This window comes from Xiphias gladius, chromosome 17, assembly GCF_016859285.1.
Source record: "Xiphias gladius isolate SHS-SW01 ecotype Sanya breed wild chromosome 17, ASM1685928v1, whole genome shotgun sequence".
In the NCBI taxonomy this organism is placed as follows: Eukaryota; Metazoa; Chordata; class Actinopteri; order Istiophoriformes; family Xiphiidae; genus Xiphias; species Xiphias gladius.
Genome location: NC_053416.1, coordinates 235,371 through 246,483, shown reverse-complemented (window position 1 = coordinate 246,483; position 11,113 = coordinate 235,371). Strand labels below are relative to the sequence as shown.

At 41.8% G+C, this 11,113-nt stretch overlaps 2 protein-coding genes across 6 annotated transcripts in view; both read right to left on the bottom strand.

The window, feature by feature from the left end:
• Positions 1-1,006: 1,006 nt before the first annotated feature.
• On the bottom strand, positions 1,007-3,665 carry ndufa2 (NADH:ubiquinone oxidoreductase subunit A2). Its single transcript, XM_040149746.1, has 3 exons — positions 3,507-3,665; positions 2,204-2,310; positions 1,007-1,206 (listed from the first exon to the last, which is right to left on the bottom strand). Exons 1-3 carry the CDS (start codon positions 3,608-3,610, stop codon positions 1,115-1,117), a joined length of 303 nt encoding a protein of 100 aa, XP_040005680.1. The 5' UTR covers positions 3,611-3,665; the 3' UTR covers positions 1,007-1,114.
• Positions 3,666-4,473: 808 nt separating this feature from the next.
• The window catches only part of adamts2a (ADAM metallopeptidase with thrombospondin type 1 motif, 2a), a 33,369-nt gene continuing 26,729 nt past the window's right edge, over positions 4,474-11,113 (bottom strand). For 2 of the 5 annotated variants that reach the window (XM_040149688.1, XM_040149690.1), the window contains 5 exons: positions 10,585-10,795; positions 8,267-8,396; positions 8,065-8,139; positions 7,266-7,440; positions 4,474-6,895 (listed from right to left, as the gene is read on the bottom strand). In XM_040149688.1, coding sequence (XP_040005622.1) covers positions 6,088-6,895; positions 7,266-7,440; positions 8,065-8,139; positions 8,267-8,396; positions 10,585-10,795 — 1,399 coding nt within the window. In that variant the 3' untranslated portion in view covers positions 4,474-6,087. Of the gene's footprint in view, positions 6,896-7,265; positions 7,441-8,064; positions 8,140-8,266; positions 8,397-10,584; positions 10,796-11,113 lie in introns of those variants that run through there. The other 3 variants (XM_040149689.1, XM_040149691.1, XR_005709203.1) reach the window with 3 other exon arrangements.

Here is an 11,113-nt window from a genome sequence, read left to right as displayed (position 1 = left end):
ATACAGTCACGTGAAACAAATAAAGCAGTGCAGGCAAACTGATGAAACAGCTTCATTTTTATATCAGAGCCACGCAAACATCATCTCCGCTCCTCTGTGAGCACCAACTTCAGGTCTAACCCTAGGTTTAGACCTGAAGTTACCTGCTACTTTGAAACCGTGCTAATCGTCCTTACAACCTGCTTAAAACAAATTAAACCTTCCTCATCGTGTCATTGTGTCACATATTTTTTGGTCCGGGAGGCAGACGCCCTCTCCAGGTTTAAGAGTCGGCTTAAAAACTTCCCTTTGATGAAGCTTACGGTCAAGACTGGCTCAGGCTGGTCTTGAACCATCCCCTAGTTGTGCTGCTATAGGCCTAGACTGCCGGGGGACTTCCCATGATGCACCGAGCTCCTCTCTCCTCCTCTTCCTCTCCAACTCTCTTGTAGTTTTGTCCTTTCTCGTCTCTCTCTCCTCCTGTCGCTTTCTATAGGTGTTTCTGACCCTGGTGCAGCAGAGTCTGGATCTGTGACTGTAAACCACCTACTGCCCCATGATCCTGCTCAACACCCACTGCTCCAGTTATTATCATCATCATAATATTCACCCTATTTTTATAATTATTAGTTTCATTATTAGTCTCATTATTGTTACCCATCTTTATGTTATACGTCTACTGTGCCATGGCCCCGCATGTTTTCTCTCTCCCTCTCTCTCTCTCTCAACCCAGCCGGTCGGGGCAGACGGCCTCCCACCATGAGCCGGGTTCTGTTCAAAGTTTCTCCCTGTTAAAGGGAGTTTTTTCTTGCCGCTGTCGCCAAGTGCTTGCTCATGGAATGGGAATGTTGGGTCTCTGTAAATATACCTATAAAGAGTCCGGTCTAGACCTGCTCTACATGAAAATTGCCCTGAGATAACCTCTGTTATGATTTGGCACTATATGAATAAAATTGAATTGAAAATTGAATTAACCACCCCCCCCACAAACGGTACAATCAAACTGAAAGAATAAAGGAACCAGAGCTACATTAATAACATTCATGTTTATTCACATCAACACATTTACAGACAACTGAGCGAGGGAAGAGGGTGAGTCCAGTTGAGACTGAACCACTTTCAGCGAGGGGGGGGGTTAAGGTTTGGACTGAACCAGAGTCTGCAGAGCTTTGGCCACCTGATCAGCTGACATGTTGTCCACTGAGATGCTGCTCTCTTTACCGAAATCTGAACACAAAACAAAAAGGTCAGCATAATTATTGATGTCAGTGATGATGATGATGATAGTAATACAGAGGTAGCTGATAATAATAATCTGTAACACCTGATCTATATTGATTTTTTGAATTCAGGTAATTTCTGATGTTTATCATGTTGTTTATCGATTGATCAGCTGATGGGACCGGTGGGCCGGGGACAAACAGCTTCTCTGTAATATTAATAACACAGGACTGGCAGAACCAGCGACAGGTAGGATGTTACTCATAAAATGATCAATGGTACATGAATATTAGTGAATGATGAAAACATGAAAACTGAGCCAAAAGGATTTTCTTTTATTTTCTAACTTTCACTTCATCTCATTTAAAAAAACATAAAGAGTAAAATCATCCTGAGCCTGAGAGGACGTCAGACTGACTCCACCTGTGGTCGGTTACAGACTAGTTGGACATTTTAACCTGAACATTTATTTCCGTTTTTATTGCTCTTTCACTGACAAAGTGTCATTTGTTTTATTTCCCAGTCACATTCTGACGCAGCAATGTGACTGCGTCAGATGTACATTCGGATTTAAATGCCACCTCCAACAACAACAACAATGATAATATTAATAATAAAAGTAATAATAATAGGTCTCCAGTGATATTAAAGTGCCTCTGTTGTACTGGGGAGTTATCGCTCTGGAAATGTTATCATCATACGGAGCTGATTGGGTAAACATGTTTGTATTAACAGATGAAATTGGAAGTAAAGACCTGTCTCTTACAGAACCCTTACCCAGATAAAGACCTGGTTCTGTCTGATGCTGAGGGAAATAAAGGCCCGAGAGCCGCGGTCCTCAGACACTAGCTGCAGGTGTCTCTGACAGGTGAGATGCTCTGAGTCATCACTAGTCGGTTGTCTCCTCTAAGCAAGACTTGACGGAGTGAGGACTTAACAGCCAACCACAGAAACCAGTGAAACCATCAGACAGTCTCCCATGATGCCGTGCAGTCAGACTCACCGTATCTGGCCCAGAGTCGGGCCTGGACTCCAGAACACTCTCTTATCAGGATCGGGAAGTCTGGATTGGACTTCTTCAGAGTGACATAGTGCTGCTCCACAAAGTCTCTATCAACACAAGGAAACACAGTCAGAGCCCTGATCAGCTGTTTCCTGTTGAGCTTTGACCTCTGAGGTCGTTAGAGGGGTGAATGCTGACGTCAGGATTGGGGTTTTTCACATGTCAGAGTTTCATGGTCCTATTTCCAACTGCTTGTGGACATGAACTCGGTGTACAAGTTGGAAACTGGTAATTCCAGTTACTCCGGTAAAACCTGAACGTGTCCCTCCAGCTGCGAGGTCATCAGAGGTCGGCTCACCAGAAAACTAAATCCCTGATTTTTAATATAAGAGAGATGTTAGATGTGAGTGTTGTCTCAGCGCTGCAGGGGCACGAACTCCTCCAACATGGTTAAAAACAAAACCTGTCAGATTTAATGAATTCACGCTGAGTCACATATGGAGCCGCAACTAACGATTAAATCTTCTGATTAATCGATAAATAGTTTTTGTTATAGGTCTATAAAATGACTGTAAACAGTGAAGTGTTCTTATAATTTATAATATTTATAATAATATTTATAGGAATGTAATTTCTCACCAATCAAAGGTGACTGACCATCAATCCAAAACCCAAAGATTCAGTGTATTATCATACGTGATAAAGAAAAGACTCAAATCCTCGTATTTAAGACGCTTCAAACATCAAGACTAGGTACAGTGGTTTTTGATCAAGACCTGTTCCAATGTGGAACTGGATGGAGAAAACTTGTATAATTAACAAAGGTTTCACAGATCAGTCGGTTTTAAACCACGTAAAAGTTTTAATCAGCATTAAAAGCCTGAGGTGCAGATGTTAACGTTGATTCATCTGATCAACTGTAAAAACCCAAAGTTTACTATCGAAGACGACGACAAAACTCCTCAATGTTTCTGTTTGAAAATGACAAACAATTAATCGATTACAAAATAACTGCCGATTTTCTTTCTGTAGATCGAATAAGCGACTGATCGTTGCTGCTCAGACGCGGATGAAAACCGGACCATCGGTCGTTTTATTTTCCTTCAACAGTGTCACTGAGTCTGATGCTAAGCTAACTAGCTGCTAGCTGCTAGCTGCTCTCAGGTCATATAGCAGTTAGCGGTTGTCCGTTAGCAGTATTCAGGTCACTCTCTATGCTGCTCGCATCTTTATTATTAATAATAAATCTGTGGATATTATTAAAGCGACTCTCTCCGCCTCAGAGGGCCGGCTCGGAGCTCACCTGGCCCCCTTGCTGGCCGTAGAGGTCTGGCAGAGGTGGACGCGGATCTCTCGGAGGTTTTTGGCCAAACTGGAGCCCAGACTTCTGACTGCGGCGGCCGCCATCTTAGCTTCCTGCTGTTTGTCAAGGACGTGTGGAGGGTTATTGCAGCCCGGAGTTTATCCTGCCAGGCACAACTTTTTTGCGAAATCCCCGAATAATCCTCACAGGAATCGAGCCTCTACCTCATGTTGCATACAGAAGACCCCCCCCCCGCTTTATTCTGGTTTATACTATACTGAAGTACAAGTTAATTGCGGTAATTGAACTTGTATTTTCTGCTACTTTATACTCCTACTGAACCTGATCCCTACATTTTGATACATTTATTTATCAGCTGTGATCTTATGAAATATGATGCATTGTTGTAAAAATCCTCAATAATGTATGAAGCAGTTAAAAAATAATTCAGGCTGCAACATTAAAATGCTGCCTACATGTTAAAAGATCAATAATAATAGTCCAATAATATATCTGATGGAAAAAATGTTATGACTTTTTAGAAATGAATCAGTTAATTAATCAAGAAAGTAATCCCCTGATTAATTGATCATGAAAATTATCATACTTCGCAGCTGTACTATACTTTACAATAATCCCATGTTCTATATGGGATTATTAAACAACATATTTCTTTAAACCAAAGTCTTAGAAAAAATGAATGATCCTTGGCTCAAAAATAAAAATAAATACAATTTATGATAACCTCCTTTTGTTTATCCTTCAGATAATTGATTTTTTGTGACCAAATAAAGTTGAAAAAAATCTGTTGAAATGTTTGTGCTTGTTATTTGTCTGCATTGCAAAAAAATAAAGATACAGAAAATGTGAACTTCATTATTGATGCATCATTGATGTGTTTAACAGAGCAGGTCTGCGTGATGGAGCGAAAGAATCAGCAGTTTAATTTGACTTGGACTTGAAGACAGTTCGCCTGATGTGAAGCTGCCGTCTGATTTTTTCTTCATGGTTTTCTAGATACAATGGAGTCAAACAAACATTCACAACTAAAAATATGAGAATCCATGTTTCTGCAGACAGAAACCTGTTTTCAAAGCAGTCAGCTGTTTCCACTTATCCAACACAACCTGCAGACATTAAAACGTGACTTGACTCATCTGATCTGAATTCAGTTTAAGCAGCTGGTCTTCATGATAAACAGTCAAAGAAAAACCACATATATCTGTGAATCAGAGTCTCTCTGCTGAGTTCAAACTGATCCAGGAACATCTTTAAACATGTGACTGAAAACTCAGGTCATTTCTGAGTTTTATTAGAGATGTCTGATTACAGGTAAGGATACATCACCTTTAGGGATTCACAGCCACACTGTATGTCCAAAAGTATGTGGACTGCTGACCATATTCAGTGCTGGATGGAGTATTCAGATCTACAAATAGTTCAATGAAAGTATACTCCATCACAAAAAAAAGCTGTGCATTCAAAATCTTCCAATTTCTGAAACCAGGACATGATATGAGGTTTACATGTGGACCACACAACTGGGATTCTCCACATACCTCAACATAACAAGGACACTAGTAAACACACTCGTTTAAAGTCGCAGACCAGACATGTTGTTGTTGATTGATTTGGTCACTGCCGATGTAGAGGTGAACTCAGATATCAGATAAAAACAGCTCCTGTATTGACCACGATACGATGGCAGATTGGAAAAGCCGCACCATCATCAGCTCAGGCGGCAGCTACCCTCCCTCTGCTTGCCACCAGCTGCCACCATTACAGTGAAGACAGTGGAGGAGGCAGTAACAGCCAAACCGTCTGAAAGCACCTTTATATACAGCGATTATGCTAATAATCAAATCTTGCAAACATATATTCATCAGGCTGAAACAAACAATGTACATGTTTGTGCAGTAAAGTTAGTTGCATGAATCTGACTTTAAACACTCACGATATACACAAACCTCACAGAAAAAGTCAGACAAGGTTTAGGAACATTACCAACACCAAAGTGCTCTTTTGACACCAAAAAATTGTTAAAAACAAATAGTTCAGAAAGGACCTGAGGGTTTAGCTGAATAAAAGAATTAGATGGGGTGTAATATAGTCTCTGGACTCTAAAGCCGTGAGGTTTGTGTTTGAGCGTTAACAGATGTTGATGAGTCATAATGACATCAGCAGCTGGATGAGACTTTGCTTTATTTAGAAACAGGATTATTCGGTACAAACATCATGAATGATAAAACCAACGACTGACAACCAGCAAAACCTGAACAGACCAGGAGTTTGAAGACTGAAGCAAATGTTTCCACGTTCTGGTCTTAAATTTCTCAACCTTCAAGCATCGAGTGAAGACTTTAATTTTTGGACAGCTCACTTTTATAAGAGGTATTAACTGTAAACTTTAGGAAACATGGTTGGAAAATCATCTTCACCTGTTCGTTTTGTTGGTCGGCTGTGCAGTCTGTCTCTGTTTCTTGTTAAGAGTCGGTTAGCGTTAGCAGAAAATGAGCAAGTTGCACATGCGACATCATGAGTGAACAATAAAACTATACCCTGCCGATGTATTTTAGTGTTTTTATAATCCAGTTTGCTTCCTGTCAGTCCGGCCCTCTCTGCTCCTGTTAGGTCTCTTTAGAAGATCCTGTCGTCGTTTCTCGTTCAGAAGCTCCTGGATACGTTTGTTTTGTGTACGCTCGCGGAATGGCGGCATCCGCGGCACAAAGTAGTTCTGCTGTCCTCTGGGGATGTCCCCGTCCAATCCCACGATCTGGTACGAGACCTCGTCCACCGAGTTGTTCTTCTTAAAGAGTGGGAAGGAAGACGAAGATGTCGGCACTGGTTCAGTTTCTGTTAGATTGATTTTAGTTTGAAGGTTCTGTCCTCCTGATGATGTGTTCGGTGACGACGTTGTGGTGAAGATGTCATCAGGATCAGTTGATGTTACGGCGGGAAACTTTGGGGCGGCAGACATCCAGACAGGTGACGGAGTTGGACTATTAGGGGTTACCATGGGAACTGTAGCAGGGGACATTGTGGGAGCGGTAGTTTTCTTCTTGAATAAATGTGGTGGAGCAGTTTTTCGTGGACGCCTCGTGGTAGTAGTAGTAATGGGAATAGAAGTAGTAGAAGCTGTAGTTGGGGTAGGAGTAGTTGGAATGATATCCAGAGTCTCAGAGGAAACTGAAGGGTTCTCATAGGACGAATATTCATCATAATCGTCGTACTCCACGTAGATGAAGTCGGTATGGCTCCTGATATTGGTGCGTGGAGATACAGTGAAACTGGGAGGTGGAGTGCTGATGATGTCACTGACGATGTCGCTGCTATCAGACCGGGTGGAGGTGGACGCTGAGTTCACTGTCTCCGTGGTCGATATCCACAAGCTAGGACACAAAAAAACAGAGACTTTGTACTAAACAAGTAATTTGTTTTTTATATCATCTTTTATATTATTTACTGTTTGTTTGTAGACAAACTGATAAAACATAGTTTTTGTCTCAATTAGTACAAGTTTTCCAACAAAATATTTTTTGGCATAGTTTTCGCTGATGAAATTAACAGACTTTTACACCAGAAATCCTCAGATTCTCAGTGTCTTTAAAAACTTATTAAACAAGATTTGTTTGCGATTCAGATGAACTTTTATCGTGTATTTGATTAATTTGCATATTTTTAATGGGGACAGCCCTCAACCCCCACATTTTGTTTGTCTTTTAGGTGTGTATATAGTCTTTTTGTCTTACTGTGACTGACCTGCTGTTGGTGATTGGCAGGTTCGTGTTGCTGAGGCTGCTGGGGTTGTCAGAGTTGCTGATGTTTACCTCGCTGCAGGACTTGCAGCACATTTGCCGGTATCCTGCAATGGAGCAGTACCGACTCAACACCTCCATCCGACAAAACGCTGACCGGTCACCACGGCAACGCTGCCCTGGAGACAGAGCAGGATCAGCGCTCAGTCTAAAAAACGTCTCTAATTATTTTTACTTTGCAGTACTTGTCTTTAACCTTGATTTTGACAGGCAGCTTGAGATAGCAGGAACAGGTGAAGTCAGATTCATTTCCTTAAGTATTCGGCTCAAAAGTACAATGACACATGTTACATATTATAGATGTCATTTACATCTGCATTAACATGTGTTCTTCATGATCTAGATACAGATCACATGTTAATGCGCGGAGATGATTGGGTCTGAATTACTTCAAATAAACCTACATGAGTTTTAAGAAAACAATAAGAATTTCAAAAGAACCCCTAGGACATCTGGCTTTGTGCCTGCAGACACCATCAAAAAATCAAACTTCATTCTTCTACCCTCTTTGTACATTTGTCCTGCCACTTTGCAGAATCAATAAAAATCACCATCCATCCTAGGACATCCAATCAATCTTAAATCAATCAGCCGTTATCTCAGACATCAAAAACCTGAGTAACAATCACGATCAACTCTGCCTCCTAGAAGGATGGAAGGAGAAGAAAAGGAATGATCAAAATCAGCAGGAGGAGAAAGAGAAGAAGCCTGTGGATGAATCAGGAGGAGTCTGTGTATTTTACTGGAGGAGGTCTTTGGAGTTGGGAAGTCTGGATTGGATCTGGAAAGCCACTGGATGATGGCGTTCTTCTGGTCGCCTGCGGGGGGGGGGGCAAACACACACAATCGGTGCTTTTGGACAGAAAACACAAATGTCAACTCTCAGCATCTCTCCCTCCCTTCCTCAATAAACAAATGTATGGGATGTAATTGCTCAGTTCCTACCGTTGCAGGGTGGGGACTGGCAGGTGCGGGTTGTAAATGGTTGAAGTCCACTGCAGTTTCCGGCTGAACCCTCAGGACTTGAACACGCAACCTGACGCTCCTGAGTCCCAATTCCACAAGATACTGAACACTACAAACACAAAGACACTGATCAGATTCTGACATTCAGATTCTAACCAGAGAGTTATTGATCTTGTTTTCTTTCCGAAACGCCCTAAGGCTAAAAGTAGTCCCTAACTTTCCACGTTATGTGGTAGTCAAGAAAGAAGAAAGAGAAAGTCCTGAAATGACGATGTGAGGTAGCCCTGAAAGAAGGGAGTTAGAGGTAGTGCAGAAAGAAGAAAGGTAGAGGTAGTCCTGACAGAAGGGACTTAGAGGTAGTCGAGAAAGAAGGAATTTAGAGAGACCAGACAAAAAGAAGTAGAGGTAGTCCAAAAGGAAGCAAGTTCAAGTTAGTACAGGAAAAAAAGGAAGTTAGAGGTAGACCAGAAACATACAAGGTAGGGGTACTCCAGTAAGAGGTAGGTAAAGGTAGTCCAGAGATTTTCCAGCAAGAAAAAAGTTAGAGGTATTCCAAGAAGAGGGAAGTTATAGGTCATTCTGGAAAAACGAAAGTCGAAGTAGTCCAGAAAAAACAAAGTTAGAGGAAATCTGGAAAAAAAGGAGTTAGAGATATTTCAAAAAGCAGGGAGGGTAGAGATAGTTCCAAAAGAGGGAGGGCAGAGGTATTCCAGAAAAAAACAAGGTGAGAGGAAATGTCACTGGGATTAAAGGAACCGCACTAAACTGATTTAAGTCACATTTATCAAGTAGATTCTAGTTTGTTCACGTGAATGATGACTCTTCCATAGACTCAAAAGTTAGTCACGGAGTTCCACAAGGTTCTGTGCTAGGACCAAAACTTTTCACCCTATTTATGCTTCTTTTAGGCAATATTCTCAGGAAGCACCATATAAATTTCCATTGCTATGCAGATGACACCGGGCTGTATTAATATACGAAGCCAGATAAAACTAATCAGGTAATCAAACTTAAGGCATGTCTTAAAGACATAAAGGCCGGGGTGACCTGTAATTTTTTTACAACTAAATTACGACAAAACTGAAGTTTTGCAGTCATATAGTTACTTAGGATGGCATTACCTTGGCATCCAGTTTTACTGTAAGGAACCCAAGGGTCATTTTGGACCAGGATATGTCCTTTGCCCTACACATAAAACAAGTATGCAGGACACCCGGACTTCTAAAGAGCTCATAGTACCACTGTACACTGTGCTTCCAGAACGCAGACTTACTTGTGGTTCCTAGAGTCTCCAAAAGTAGAATGGGAGGCAGAGCCTTCAGTTATCATGCTCCTCTACTGTGGAACCATCTTCCAGTTTTGTTTCTGGAGGCAGACACCGTCTCTAAGATTGTCTTTAAGATTACGCTTCAAACTTTCCTCTTTGATAAAGCTTATAGTTAGAGCTGGCTAAGGTGAGCCCTGAACCATTTCTTAGTTCTATAGGGTGAGGTTGCTGGGGGAACTCCCATGATACACTGAGCACTTCTTCTCTCTCCATGCACTTATATCACTCTACAGCATGTCATTAACTTTGTGTCTTCTCTCTCGCTGTCCTCATTCTGCAGGTCTCTCTGACTCCGGACCTACAGGTTCTGGATCTGCCACTACTACTCAGCACTCATCATTATTGTTATTAATTTTCTTCTTCTTCTTCTTGTTATTGTTGTTGTTATCATCATCATCATTATTATTATTAGATGCTGCTATTGTTGCTGCTTTTATTAATAACATTACACCTATAAGTATCACTGTTATTATCATCATTATAACAGCCAGTCTGACAGGGGTTGAGTACAACAGTATATATAGCTGTTCCTGGTCTCCCCCTCTGCCCCCTCTTTCTCCTCTCTCCCCCATTTCTCCCCTCTCAACCCAAAATGGCGAGGAAGACTGCCACTACTCTGAGTAATTTTCCCTCTCCCCTGTCACCAAGTGGTTGCTAATGGCAGAACTATTGGGTTTCTCTCTCTAACATTGTCAGGTCTAGACCTGACTTTTTAAAGTGCCTTGAGATAATGTATCTTGTGATAAATGAAAGTGAAGTGAAATCTATAAAGCAGGGAGTAGGTATTTCTGATAGAAGGAATGTTGAGGTATTCCAGACAGAAGGAAGTAAGAGGTAGTCCAGTAAAAAAGGAAGTTAGAGATAGTCCAGTAAAAAAGGAGGGCAGAGGCAGTCCGACCATTTAGGAGGACTCCTGGTGGTAACACAAGAAACTTTTCTTATGTTCTGTCCCTGTTTTAAGTCCTTGTACCGGTGTCCATGGCCCGGCTCGCCATGTGGCGGGGCAAGGAAAGCGGTTGCAGGCACGTTTCCCATCTGGTCGGTTGTCCTGACAGAGTTTGCTGTGCACTGAGCGCTGCTGCTGCCCCCTGCTGGACTCCAGCTGGCAGCTCACCCAGCGCCGCTGCCAACCAGTCTGACCACAGGAGGCGCTGCAGTCCTCCCAGTCCCCAGTCACCCAGCTGAGGGGACAGAATATTTAAAGTGTTTGTCTACACTTATTACATTTGATTGGTTTATCCTGATGTTAGCAATGCTGTTTCTACAGTCAGTCGTCAGTTAATTAAGTTCCCCTAGCTAAAACAAATGCTGTATAATCCAACAGTCCTGCAATAAATCCTCCTTCATTAAGGTTCTAATGTTCAGTTTTGGATTAAACTATGTTTCAGACGTGTTGATTCAGCTATATGATCATAATGGAGGCTGCAGTTTGTGCTACTGTTGAACTGCGTTGTGTTATATAAAGAGGTGTGTCTGTTGTTTAGCCTGCCCTCATTGAT